The sequence below is a fragment of the Pleurodeles waltl genome, chromosome 7 (assembly GCF_031143425.1).
Source record: "Pleurodeles waltl isolate 20211129_DDA chromosome 7, aPleWal1.hap1.20221129, whole genome shotgun sequence".
NCBI lineage: Eukaryota > Metazoa > Chordata > Amphibia > Caudata > Salamandridae > Pleurodeles > Pleurodeles waltl.
Genome location: NC_090446.1, coordinates 204,026,975 through 204,041,954, shown reverse-complemented (window position 1 = coordinate 204,041,954; position 14,980 = coordinate 204,026,975). Strand labels below are relative to the sequence as shown.

General features: G+C 42.8%; 1 protein-coding gene across 1 annotated transcript in view; it reads right to left on the bottom strand.

The window, feature by feature from the left end:
* The window catches only part of TGM5 (transglutaminase 5), a 219,939-nt gene that overhangs the window by 71,434 nt on the left and 133,525 nt on the right, over positions 1 to 14,980 (bottom strand). The window contains exons 8-9 of the mRNA XM_069243577.1: positions 1,799 to 1,902; positions 1,460 to 1,699 (exon numbers count right to left, since the gene is read on the bottom strand). Coding sequence (XP_069099678.1) covers positions 1,460 to 1,699; positions 1,799 to 1,902 — 344 coding nt within the window. The remainder of the gene's footprint in view (positions 1 to 1,459; positions 1,700 to 1,798; positions 1,903 to 14,980) is intronic.

Below are 14,980 nucleotides of genomic sequence, written 5' to 3'. Positions count from 1 at the left end.
AATGTGTAAAAAGGTAAATCCAATGTTAACCTAAGAGAGGGATAGGCCTTGCAGTGGTGAAAAACAAATTGTAAGAGTTTTTCACTATCAGGACATGTAAAACTTAAAAGAACATGTCCAACTTTTTAAATATACTGCACCCAGCCCTAGGGCTGCCTAGGGCCTACCTTGGGGAAGACATATATATTAAAAAGGAAGGTTTGGGCCTGGCAAAGGTTGTACTTTGCCATATCTAAATAAACATTTAAAACTGAACATAAAGGGTCTGTAGTGGCAAGCCTGAGACATGTTTCCGGGGCTTCTTAAGTGGGTGGCACAATCAGTGCTGTGGGCCCAATGGTAGCATTTAATTTACAGGCCCTAGTCACAGGAAGTTCGCTTTACTAGGTACCTATAAGTAAATGAGATATGCCAATTGGGTAGATGTCAATATTACCATGTGTTTTGGGAAAGAGCACAAGTACTTCAGCACTCGTTAGCAGTGTTAAAGCTCGCAGAATCCTAAGGCCAGAAAAAACGAAGTCAGCAAAAACAGGGGGTGATGAGGCAAAACGTTAGGTGAAATCATGCCAAGTATGCTGGGTCTAACAGCACTATAATACAAAAATCAGCTAAAATTACATCACATCAGAAGAGCCTCTTTATGCAGAGCAATGGACTCCAGTGCACCCAAGAGTAAGGAAACTCTATGTTGAGACATCTGCACACACACATCCATGCACATAGTTCAGTACAAAGGCCATTATAGGATCTGCCACATCTGAGCCAGCCACTTTCTATTATGAACCATTTGTACACACTACATGGACAGATTTATTTCTTTTTGTCATGTAAGTGTCAACAGTCTACCTTTACTCTGGACAGCAGAAATCCAGAAACCATGAAGGTTACACAGAATCTGAAAGGGCTAGGAGACCATGTGTATGGCAGAAATGCAACATACAAATTTGGTAAAGTTAAGTGGCGTAACATGACGTAACATACATAATACAGCATGCCATAACATTGCATAACATATCAATAAGTCTTAGTGGATATATTCAGTTTTTGACATTACCTGCAGTTAGTAGACCAACCAGGCCTAACCTAGAGCAAAGCCCTGACCATGAGACCAAAAATAATTCAAGCATGCAATGTCACACAACAATAATAGTGAAGTGGCTCATTTTTGGTAAAGTATATCTTTAGTCTGAAACCGCAACGGTAAAAAAGGACTTCCAATTAGGGTTTGTTGTACCCATCTTCCCATAGTCTGCCTAAGTGGTTGGAAGCATTTTTGGCTAAAAAAGGATAAGAATGAAGGACACTCCTATGTTCCTTCAGTGTGTTGCAGAAAGCCACCTCTATATGCTTTTGTCAGTGGGGATTTTGTCTTCCTTCTTTAAAAGCAGCAGTCTATTAAACATTTTGATTCACTCATCATAGAACCTCTTATGCGTCTCTTACTCTTTTAACATACCTTCATGGTACTTGTAGTTATCAGTGATATCTTCACGATGATCGTTGCCAACCCTCTTGGTGCTAAAGTGGTGACCAATCAAACGGGAGTCATGAAAGTGTTTCTCTTTTTTTGCTCCCTGGACTCGCCAAGAAATACAATCTGCATTCACCATAGCAAATACAAAAGGGGAGTCATAAGGCATGTTAAGTTCCCCTTCTTTGATAGCTTTGACAGAGGTAGGCCCACAGCAGAATATTCCTAGAGCAAAAATAAAAATAAATAAAATATTTGTACAGCCATATTCGTTTTTAATAAAATGTGCAAGAGAAATGTATTTTCTGTTGCCACAGGTTTTACCTTTGCTCATCTCCTGAGGGGTTGGATCCAGAACTTGCCACCCACCATATCCAGGTGGGAGGTCTTTTCGAGACATCCAGGATTCGGTCCAGACATGAAAATTCCTAAAAAGACCAGCACTAGAATTAAGAACTACACATGTAGAAGTTATATGTTGCAGTAAAAGAAAACACCAAAAATAGGTTATTCTGTTATATACCATGTAGATGCATACTGCATGTTGCATTTCCAATAAACGTTTTCCCTCATTTAAGTGCCTTTTAATGTCATTTAGAACCCTGTAGAACCTTCCATAGAATACTAAGAGTGGCCTAAAAATCCAAATACTTAGGATGTTGGGCCTAGCTACTGTTCTTTGTCTCCAATCTAATTTCATTAACAAGAGAACGTGTAGCATACATAGGCACTGGTAGACAATGGGCATTTTTTTGTCTGAGTTGGGTGGCATTAGAGCAAACCATTTTAAAAGCCTTATTGTCAACATTCTGTCAGGTATGAACAGCTGTTATTGGTTTTACTATTGATAGCGTTCCTTCATCGTCAACTCAGCATACAACTTATAGCGGTGACACCCAATGCAGAAGTTGTAAACCAACACTGGAACGACCATTATGCAAGCATTCCAACAAATTATGGGACCCTCTTACAACACTCGCACCCAACATCGTCTTCCTCACTAAGACTTAGCTCAACCCCACATCCGCCCCAGACATTGCCACAGCGATCTCCAACATATATAAAATCATTCACCAGGACCGCACCAAGAACCTGGGAGGAGGAACAGCCATTATCCACAAAGAGACCATACAGTGCACCACCCCAACCCCATCGACAACACCGCCACCCCCATGGAACATCTTAAATTCAAGCTCCACACGGATGATAAAACAACCATCAGAGGCACCCTTGCAAACAGACCCCCACGCCTGCGTTCCAGCTTCTGCAACACCATCGCAGACTTTATTGCACCACAAGCCTTAGACTCCAAGGACTACACCTTCCATGGCGACCTAAATTTGCACATCCAAAACCCCATCGACTACAACAATGTACACCTCCTTGACAGTATGAGCAGCCTTGTATTGACCCAGATTGTCCATGCTCCTACACACACTGCAGGACACACGCTGAACCCCATTTTCACCTCCAGCAACTGCATCAAATACAGCCATGTCACAGAACTCACGTGGACAGATCACTCCATTGTTCACTTCAGCATCTCTAGCCCCTGCAGCTCCACCCCCAAGATGACCAGCACCCCCCACTGGAGGTGGAACAAGAGCTCAGAGACCAGCCGGGCAGACGCCCTCAGCACCTCCAACCCCTCTACCTTCACCAACCTAGAACCGGGAGTGAAAAACTTCAATGCCTCGATCACCAGTTGTGCCAACGGCATCCTCCTTATCAAGAGCAACTACCAGATAAATTTCTCCGGAAGGGCCAGCTGGTACTCCCAAGAAGTCAGAACAGCGAAACGAGACAGCAAACAGCTGGAGAGGAGATAGCGCACCAGCAAGGATGCCCCTGACAGAGCAGCCTTCTGGGCCTCCCTCCACCTCTACCACCGCCTGCTGTGGGCATCAAAGAAGATAGCCCTTGCCACTCACATCAAAACCACCGTCAACCAAGGACCTTTTCAACATTATTAAGGAACTGTCCAACCCGGCTGCCAGCGAAAACAACATCATACCGTCACAGGAGCTCTGCAACAACCTCGCCCACTTTTTCTACAAGATCACAACCATATACAGAAACTTCAAACCCCAATCCACACCTATGGACTTCCTCCATAGATACGCCACCACTGTAACTGACACAAACCACACACTTACCACCTGGAACAACCTCTCCACCCAAGACATCACCTCCACCATGAAATCCATCCACACGGGAGCTTCCACAGCCCATGCCTGCACCACATCCTCAACCTTGGAAACTGAAGGATCGGCCAGGAACTCACCACCCTGCTCAACACCTCTCTCACCACCACAACATTTCCTGATGCCTGGAAACACGCTGAGGTCAGACCACTACTCAAAAATCCCTCCGCCTACCCCAGTGAACCCCAAAACTACTGGCCAATCTCCCTGCTCCCATTCCCAGGGAAGGTGCTGGAAAAGATCATCATTAAGCAACTCATGACATTCCTGGAGCAGAACCATCTACTTGTCATTTCCCAATCCGTCTTCCGCAGAAATCACAGCACTAAAACTGCCCTGATCGTAGCCAACGTAATCTGAACCCTCCTCGACTGACGAGAAACAGCAGTTTTGATCCTCCGAGACCTCTCGGCAGCCTTCGACACCTTATCCATTACATGCTGATCGTAAGTCTCCACCACATCGGCATCCAAGGGGACACGCTCAGATGGATCACCTCCTTCCTATCAGGAAGAACCCAGAGGATCCACCTCCCACCTTTCAACTCTGAACCCAAGGAGATCACTTGCTGTGCCGCCCAGGGCTCATCCCTCAGCCCCATGCTCTTCAAAGCCTACATGATGCCGCTGGCCAACACTGTCAGATCCCACAGTCTCAACATACTTTCCTAAGCAGATGACACCTAACTCATCCTCTCATTCACTGATGGCTCCTCCACCACAAGAAACAACTTCCACAGATGCATGACAAGCATCGCTGACTGGATGAAAGACAACTGCCTGCTGCTGAACACAGACAAGACAAAAGTACTGATCTTTGGCAATAGCAGCAACAGGTGGAATGACACCTGGTGGCCATCAGATCTATGACCCGCACCCACTCCCTCCAGCCATGCCAGAAACCTTGGAATCATCATTGACAACAAGTTCACCATGAAATCAAAGATTAACATTGTCTCCTCCGCCTTCTTCCTCACTTTGCGCATGCTACGTAAGATCTTCAAGTGGCTACCCGTACACACAGACACACAGTGACACAGGCCCTCATCACCAGCTGATTGGACTATGGTAACACCATCTATGTAAGATTTGCCACACACCTCCCACAGAGACTTCAGACCATACAGAATGCCACAGCCAGACTCGTCCTCGGCCTTCCCTGATGAACCCACATCACACTCCACTTCAGGCAACTTCACTGGCTCCCCGTACAGAAGACATGCCAATTCAAGCTGCTGGCCCATGCACACAAGGCTCTACATAACCAAGGACCCGCATACATTAACCACCACCTGAACTTCCACCAATGGTAGAGAAGACTACCTCTTACCTCCCTTTCACTTGCCCATACTATCCGCATCTACCGAAGCATAAGTGGAGGACGCTCCTTCTCTCACATCGCAGCAAAAACCTGGAACACCTTCGACGGATACCTCCGGACCATCACCTCACTTCCTGAATTCCAAATGGCCCTCAAGACCTGGCTGTTTGAATAAGCCTTCGGGCCCTGCAAGCGCCTCAATACCCTATCGGGTAATTAGCCGTGCCGTATACATCCTGATTGATTGATTGATTGGAATGTTGGGAGCTCCAGTGAAGACAATAGACTGAAGAGGGCCAAAAATGGCTTGTAGAGACCTCCTCCAACATTCCTATGCTAGTCTTTTAGTTTCTTCCTTGATAAGTTAGAACATTCTATCCTCAGTTAGTAGAATAGCCCTTCTGCCTTTGGCTATACATGTTGTAAGGTCTCTTGTCTTCATTATGGGCTCGGGCCTGCAAGCCAGGCTTGCAACTCACTTTTTGTTGCATCTCCAGGCTCATAACAACTTGAATATTGTGTAGTGCAGCATGGGCAGTAACAAAAGTAAATATCATAGTGGGTTTTACTCTTGATGCAATTTCTAGAAAGCATAGCTCTTTATTTCCAGTAGCAGCTGAATCAGCAGGCATTCTTCATGTCACCAGCAAGGTTTACTCATTTGTAAGGTATTGTTTGCAAGTGTGGTGCACGCTATCCTGTGGATGATGTTTCCGAAGAGGGTAACAACTTCAAAACTGTTTGCCACTACCCACAAGCCTGTGGGTTTTTAGGTGTTCTACACAGTTTAACTTTCATAACACTGTAATTTTCACTTCTAGGACATGCCTCTATAATATTACGACCATGGACAAACCACCATATGGTTGGTTAGTCTGTATTTCATAAATTAAATTTTGGGAAAGAAATGGCCACCGGTACTGATTGTTAAAATCAGGAAAATTGTCTCCACAGATCACTGTTTGGTATATGTTAGGTGAGTCAAGTTTGCAATTTAGGCTTCAAAATTCATCATATTAATTGCTTGCACAGCTCCTCCTCTTTGTTATGTATTTGGTGCTTTATGTCTATACCAAAAGGAGTGAGGGCCTCAATTTCTTAGCATATCAGAGCAAAGTCACCTTGAGTCTTTTAAGTACTGAAGTCTGTACTTTGTGCAGTGGAAGAAGTGCGTGTAAAGTTTAAAATGGTTACGTTGGGGCATTCAATCAGCATCTCATCTGAAGTTGCTGGTATTTATTTTTTTGCTATTTCAGCAGCTCGTCTTGGTCTAACCTGATACTGACTTCTAAAGGATGTGCCCCACCCAACAGCTTGGTGGCAGGAATTTCTTACCTTACGAAGCTTAGAGCTATCTGTTATATAAAGTGATTCTCTAAGGTTAGCCTTGTGAGAATGTGGATCGTACGGAAGAACGAGTGTCGACACTCATATCTGGTTAAAATCTGGAAATGGCTTTCTTAGACTTGGCATTTTTGGTGTGGTCTCTCCTAACATTTTGCCTCTGCTTCCCAGGTTGTTCCTGTCTGCTGGTCTCTGTTTTTTCTGTTTTGTTTTCTCTGGACACTTTCCCACTGCTGACCAGTGCTCAAGAGTAAGTGTTCCCTGTATAAATTATATATGTAATTGGCTTTCCATGATTGGCATATTTGGTTTACTAGGAAGTCCCTAGTAAAGTGCACTAAAGGTGCCCAGGGCCTGTAAATCAAATGCTACTAGTGGGCTTGCAGCACTGGTTGTGCCACCCACACTAGTAGCCCTGTAAATATGGCTCAGACCTGTCACTGCTGTGTCTGTGTGTGCAGTTTTAAACTGCTAATTGAACCTGGCAAGTGTACCCAGGTACGCCTTCCCTTTTTCTACATGTAAGTCATCCCTAAGGTAGGCCCTAGGATACTCATTTGGCGGGGTGCAGTGTATGTTGAAGGTGGGACATGTTCTGAAGTGTGTTACATGTCCTAACAGTGAAATACTGCCAGATTCAGTCTTCACTGTTGTAAGACCTATCTCTCTCATAGGTAAAAATGGGGGCTGCATTTAAATATTATTACAGTGCAGATTCTCTTAGGCAGCAGATAGAAATTTGGAGTTTAGGGTCTCTAAACTGACAAATATAAAAATACATCTTTTAGTGAACTTGATTTTTAGATTGTTAGTTTGAAAATGCCACTTTTAGAAAGTAGGCATTTTCTTCATTAAACCATTCTGTGCCTGTTTGTGGATTGCCTGTCTGGGTCAGTTTGACAGTTGGGCTGTTGGTGATTCCCCTCTAGATAGTGAGACAAAGGGAGCTGAGAAGTATCCTGCATATCCTGATGAGCCACCTGTGCTAGAGTGGAGTGAGGAGTAGTCACTTACACCTGAATGCGCTGTGCCTGCCCTCACACAATACAACCTCCAACCCCCTGGTGTGTGTCTGGGGCCTGGTCTGGGCAAGGCAGGATCTTGTAAACAACAGAGACTTTTCTTTGAAGTAGGCCTACTTCAAAGGCAGAAAAGGCTACAAGTATTGGACCCAAAACCCCTGAAAATCAGATTACTTCTGGAACCAAGAGGAACCTCTGCCAACAAGAAGAGCTGGAGAGCTGGAAGAGGAGAACCGCCCCTTTGCCTGTGACTGTGCTTTGCTGGGTTTTTCCGCAGTAGCTGCTTCTGCCTGAAAGAGGACAAAGACTGACTTTTGTGTGATTTCCCACTGCAGAAGAATCTCCAAGGGGATGAACTGAGCTTGACTCCTGTAGTTGAAGTCTCAGGGAAATCAAAGACTTCTCTTTGCCAGCACCTTGACTATCTGCTGAGACTCCTGCCCGGCCAAGTGGTGGCCTAACCTGTCTCTAGGTCCTTGAAAGATGAAGCTTGTAGAAAAGGATAGAAATCCATGCACAGACAGCCGTGCAGGGAAAATTTTGCTGCACCACCCGCAACGCAGCTGATAAACGACACGCTGCCTGTCTCGCAGCTAACATCGATGCTCCATCTGCATTGAGGCTGGGAGATTGACACATCACGACTGGAAAAACGACGCGCAACACCCTCTAGCGGCTGCTGATAACGATGCAAGCCCCATGCAGCGCGGTTACCTATCACTGTTTTACCGGATTTTAACACAACATCGCTGGACATGAAAAAACAACGCAAAGCCTGCCCGGACCCGAGGTGCCCATCTGGGAATCGACACATCGGTTTCTTGCAGGAGAGAAGAAACAACACACGGTCTCGGTTACGAGTGAGAAATCAATGGATCGCTGTCCTTTTTCGATGCATGCTTGCCCGTGCTGCTTTATTGTTTACGCTAACCAAGTACTTTGTGTAACAACATCATTCTCAATGTTTTCTAAGGATTAAAACTCTTATTCTTTTTAAAATGTATATCTTGACTTGTGTATTTTGGATTTTATGTTGTTCTGGTCTTCTTTAATTAAGAAAAATATTACCTATTTTTCTAAACTGGTGTGGTGTCCATTTCGTGGTGTTTTCACTGTATTACTGTGTGTGTTGGTACAAATACTTTACACATTGCTTCTGAAGTTAAGCCTGCCTGCTCATGCAGAGCCACCAAGAGGGTAAGTAGGGGTTAACTGAGGGTGATTCTCCTTTACTTAGACTACAGTGAGGGTCCTTGCTTGGACAGTGGTAACCTGACTGCCAACCAAAGACTCAATTTCTTACAGGCTTGAAATGTATAGATGTGGTCTCTTCATTATGGATATTGATTAATGTTAGAACATGTATTTTTTATGACACACACAGCATTTTATTGGGTTGTATTTCTTTGAATTTATTCTTATTATGTTAGGAAATGCTCAGATATTTTCACTTTTCTAGGCATGCTCACAAACCTTGATTAATTTGTCTTCTTTTTAAAAATAAGCTGTACATGTTTGCTGTCTATATGAAGCCCCTTGGTTTAAAAATATATATTTCTTTGTAAAATCGTTTAATCGTTTGCAAAATTAATGAATTGATCAATTCTTTCCTTTTCTCAATGTCTTGTGGTGCTTGATATCTGTTGAGCACTTGTTAACATATCTGTAATTATTGCAGCATTGGACTTAAAATGTTCAAGTTTAGAGTGCTTTCCAGCATGAAACAGGATCTCCCTTAGCTTAAAAAAGACCTGTATGTCTGTGAAGGACAGAGCTCTAGCTTTGCCTTCATCCATCCATCTCTTATTTTTCCAGTTACCTGATTCCTCGAGTCCTTTCCTACATTGTCACTGCTGTGACAACATCTACCCTACAACAAAAATGTTTATATGTCACAGGGATTCCATCTAACTTTTGATGCAATTCTTGAAGATTGTCCAGGCCCCAAACCTGCAGAGAGTGATTTGTACTTCCTATAGGAACGGCCATAGAGACCAGAAGTCTCTTATTGTCATTGTAAAATATATATTATAAAAAGCCGATTTTTCTGCATAACTGATTTGCTTACACAAATACTCCTGTGCTTAGTATCACAACAGAAAGCTAAACATACATATTAGGACGTTCCAAAAAAGAATGTGTAAACTACATTTTATAATTATTATAATGACACAGAAGCATACATTTGCATCCTGGGCATAGAGGTATTAAAATGATTAACTCCTGCTTATATGTGTTGTTTCATGAGTGCTACACTTGCCCTATGATTGAACAAACTTTCTGCTGCTTGCAACTTCAAGTTACACTTTCTGTGGCAGATCCTGTCACTCAACATTTCTAAAGGCAGAATTGTGGTCAGTACAACCTACGTCAATTCTCTCTTAATTTAGAGGGAAGTGTTCCACCTGAGCCTGCTGGCCTCTTTGCTCCAAATTTTTACTGCTGGTATAAAATGTAACTACATGGACTGCTGGGATCATGCAAGATTGATCATATCTCCTATCCTCTCCAGCAACGTGACTGGTTTTCAGTGGCGACTGACACAAAGATTCTCCTTTAAGGCTTTGATTTTGCTCATGAAGCAGTCCATGCTATTGTTCTGAGTTAGAATTTATCAATTTATAAAGCACGAACAAATGCCAAGGGCATCTTGGCACTGCCTCAAGTATCTAAAGAACGCTGTCACTTAAAAGTGCAAGAAGAAAGTCAGGAAAAGAGTGGAATCATGGGGTGAAATCAAAACTGGTCATCGTAGTACAAAACTGCATCTGAGTGCTAATAGGAGCTTAAAAAGCTGAGGACGACTAAACAGCCATGTTCTGAGACGTTTTCTAAAAGATAGCAGGTTGGGCTGGTTTCTTAGGTGAGCCGGTAGCGAGTTCCAGAGATGAGAGGTGTATTGTGAGAAGCTTCTGCCACTCCAGGATGCTTTAAAAACTTTTTGGGAGCTTAATTTCTTAGCGGTGAAAGATCTCGGGTTGTGTGGAGGAATATTGATGACGCAGAAAAAGAAGGACTAACATATATTCATATATCATGTAACCAAAATCGTATAATGTAGTGTGATTTTAGTAAAGAAAATAATGTACGTGGGAAATTGTGCCCTCGGGGTAGTTCGCCATTATTATAAACAAGCTTAATTAATCATGAAAAATTGAAAATTGTAGCAATCGGTCATAATTGCAAATGTGTTTTATGATTTTCTTGATTGAAACTGTTTTATGCTTGGCTTAAATTTAGTAGAGGCTTTGGCCTAGTCGCCTGGTCTCAAATTCAACTGCGTGGTTTCCACTTGCAATAACCAAGCATATTATTTCATTTAAAAGGTTGTATTTTTCCAGTAGAAATGACTAATACACTTATCTCAAGGTTTCGTGCTAGGATGGTTGCATCCCTTTTGATGCAAGGTCAGTCTCTGCAGGTGCGGACAATAAAAGCACAGATACAGAAATACTTGGCAAACCTTGTTGCAACTTGTGTTTAAGGCTCCAAGGACAATGTATGCATAAATGAGTACTAGGAGAAAGACACTATTCATTGGTCAAATGGAAGCCACCCTATGAACCCTCCAATGGAAGACCCTGAAGTATTTGGAATGTTTCTTACTTGAACCCACCAGACAAAGAGAAGTCAGCCATTTTCTTTGATGCCATCTTTGAAGCCAAATGCCAGACGCCATCTCGGATGACATCTTGATGCCCTTTTCTCTATTCCAGAGAAAGAGACTTTGAGAATTCTCACCCTAGAGACTTTAACTTTAAAATTGCCCCATCTTGCCCATGCAGCAACTTTGCCCCATTCTCCTTGCTGCTGCAAGGAAACTTGCCCTTAACACTGCCCCCTTTGAAATCTGCCCCATGCTGATTGAAACGGTACCTGAAGGACGAAGAATTTCTTGAATGCTGATTGTATTTGGTAATTATGAAAGGATAAATGTATTCTGAATTGTATTTTTCCTTTTAGGTACCAACTGCTATTTTGATAGGGCCCAAGCTAGAAGTTTTCCAAATTTGTGTTGACTAAATTCGTTTTGCATGAAGCCCCACATGCCAATGCTAATTAGAGGTTAGTCGAGGTATTCACTTGACGCACCATGTTGAATTGAAAGCTTGTCATGCTGACCGATGTATGCAATTAGTCAAATTCAATTACTCATATTAATGATTTGTATTGCTATAACTGAATGCATTATAATTCAGATTTTGCGTAGATTACGTTTCTTCTGCCACTATGGACAGCTAGTAATGTTCGTATACATACAGTATATCATTTGGTTTTGAGACTTATATACATTGTGCTAGCTTTGTTAATATAGGGAAATAAATTCACTAACTTTAATAAGCTGGTGTGGTTATTCATGACTGAAAGGTCATGTTGCGTCGAAATACCAACTGTTATTGATTCCTAAAATGTTATTTTGATCTATTAATTGAGTATTTGGCTATCGATTACAATAGTTATTGATTATTGGTTTAAGTGATTCGACTATTCTAGGATGAGGAGAGCCCAACTCGGCTAAAAGGTTCACCGACCTCCAACGTGTCCAGGTACAAGTAATTTATAAGGGCTGGACGCGTTATCAATATGCCGTGCAATCTTATTTTTTAGAGGGGAAGAACGAGATTGATAAAGAGATTTATGAGCAATGCAGGGTGATCTGAAGGTGACTCTTTTGCTCATGGGGAGCCAGTGAAGTTCTTCTCTGGCCTTTGACACTGTTTTTTTCAGGTTTTTTACCAGACGTACAGCTGCATTCTGAATTCTTTGAAATTTATTTAGGACTCCTGTTAGGGCTCTGGCATAAGCGGCATTGCAATAATCTAGTTTGGCATGGACTAGCAGTAACCACAGACTTCTGAAGCTCGAGAGGTAAAAAGGGAAGAATCTTTTTTGACTATTTTCAGGGTAAAGAAGCATGATGATGTTAGCTGGTTCATGTGATCTAAGAAAACGAGTCAGGAGTACATAACGACAACAAGATTTCTGGCTTTAGCTTCTGGGATAAGTGGTGGTCCCAAAAATGAGGCCACCATTCGGAGTTCCATTGCGCAGCATTGAGACCAAGCAAAAGAACCTTAGTCTTATCCGAATTTAGTTTTAAGCAGTGAGAGCTCATCCAGTTCACAATCGCTGTCAAACAGTTTTTGAAACGTAGGGCTGTGTCATTGAAGTTGTCAGAGATAGGGACCACGATTTGAATGTCATCCACGTGTGAGATTGTAATAAAGCGAAAATCACTTATCAATTTCAAAAGAGGAGTTATATAAGTGTTAAACAGAGTAGGGCTTAAAGAGGACTCTTGAGGAACTCCACATTGAAGGATGAGAGGTTTAGAAGTGAACTCTCCCATATCAACTAATTGTGCTCTACTGACAAGTGGTTCAAAGTTAGTCCATGGAGTCCAATGTCCACCAGGCGTCTCTTTAGAATTGCTTGACTGACTGTGTCGAAGGCAGCAGATATGTCCAGCAGGACCACTACTGCCTCCCCACCATTGCCTAGGATATCTCTGAGTTCACTCACTGTAATAAGAGCAGTTTCTGTGCTATATGCTTCCCTAAAGCTGAATTGTGCATAATCCAGGATTTTATTTTGGTCCAGCTATCCTGACAAAGAGGTATTCAGCTGTCTTTCAAGCACCTTAGCCATCTGTAGAAAACAAAAGGTTGGCAGATAATGTTTGTCTTCTGTGGGGTCTAGCGTAGCTTTTTAGAAGTGGAAGAATTGAATCTGTTTTCCAATCTAATGGGAAGATGCTAGCTGCCATGATACTGTTGAAGAGAGTTGCCAAGGGGTGGGCAATGGCACTCTCCAATTCATGGAAAATCTTGGCTGGACATGGCTCTGATGGAGATCCTGATTTTGTGAGACATAGCGGTTCTGCAACCCAATTGGCAGAGATAGTGGGAAACTCACTGAACAAGAGATAACTCAGGGCGTGTTCCCGCGAAGCTGATGTAGAGGGATCGGGGCCCACGTTCCTGATGTCTCTGTAAAGAAATTCGATTTTATTTTTTTTAAATGTGGCTAGATTATCACAGCAATGATGAGAACGGGGTGGCAACTGGGCTATAGGCAAAGTGGACAGCTTCTGAACTGTTTGGAAAAGCTCTTTTGGGGAGTTTCCGGATGATTGTATTTTATCAGAGAAATATGTGTTTTTTTCCAATTTACTCACAATTTTGTACTCTAGAATCAGCAGTTTATATTTGACTTTTTCCGCTGGCAGTTCTAAAGCTCTCCAAAGTTTTTCCTGTCTTCTGCACTTCTTTTCCATTTCTCTGAGTTTAGCCGAGAACCAAGGGGCTGTGGGGCGGGTCTTGGTTGTTTTCAGCATTGTCAGGGGAACACTTTTATCTATGGCAGTGTGGATTCAATCGGTATAGTTAGACGTTGATATGTTGATTTCACTAGATAGGGAAAGTGTAGGTGCCTCGAGTGTCATCTTGAATTCAAGATTGTTTGTCCTCCCACAGGCTCACCCGAATTGATTTGATTTGAGGTTTAATGTAGGCTCAGACGTTTACAATGGAAAATGTAAATGTAAGATCCTATTGTCATGCCAAGTAACCTACCAGATATCATTTAGTTCAAGGCCAGGGAAATTGGAGAAAATACTGTCAAGCATAAGGCCTGCGGCATGTGTGGGGACATGTAGCCATTGTTTGAGATCAAAGTCTGGAGATTGTCACAAAGAGCAATAGTGTCGCAGTTGCTAGTATCATCGAGAAGGAAATTAAGGTCTCCCAGCACCGAAAGGTTTCAGAGAGGATATTTCTTTCTAAAAAATTAGAAAGGATTCTAGAATTCTATTTTTAAAACCAGGGAGCCTATAGATCAGTAGTGCGTGAAGTGAAGTGTGGTGGTTGGCCTTGCAGCAGATGAGAAGGGCTTCACTTTTGGAGATGGTTGTAGGTTTGGTGGAAATTATCAGATTATCTTTGTGAACCATAGCTAACCCTCCTTACCGTTTGTTGGTTCTGTCCAGCCTAATTATGGAATAACCAGGGGTAAGAGCCTCCACTAAATCGGGAGTAGAGGAGGTGTCTGCCCAGGTCTCAGTTACAAAAGCAGTATCAGATCTTGTTAGATCTAAATAGTTAAAAAAATCATAATAATGCTTGATGTCTGATCGAGCATTCAGAAGTAAACATTCTAATCTGAGAGAGTGTAATGAAGAAGATCTGATATTATTTGTAGCCTGGGAACAAGGTTGGGGCAGGCACTCACAATTACTGTGTTTGCACACATTTTGACTCAGAGGGAGACTAAAATTGAATTGACTACAGCAAAAAGTCTACCTTGACAGCTCAGGGCAAGCAAATGCTCACTAGAATACATGACACGTCAGCCAGAGTTTCTGGCGCAAGCCACAGTCGGGGAAGGACGGGTGCAGACAGGCTTGCCTTTGGCGCACCTGTCATGGTCTTGATATGGCCACTGGGAAATTAGGGGCATGTCAGGTGGCTTGAGCAAAAGCCCTCTGCTGCCACTTGTAGCGCAGGCCAAACAAGTGGGGAAAACAAATGCCAAACTGTGGTCCACCCTCCCCTCTGGACCCTGTGAATTCCCTCACAGGTGTCAGAGGTATTAGGAAAAGTAAACCAGAACTAAAC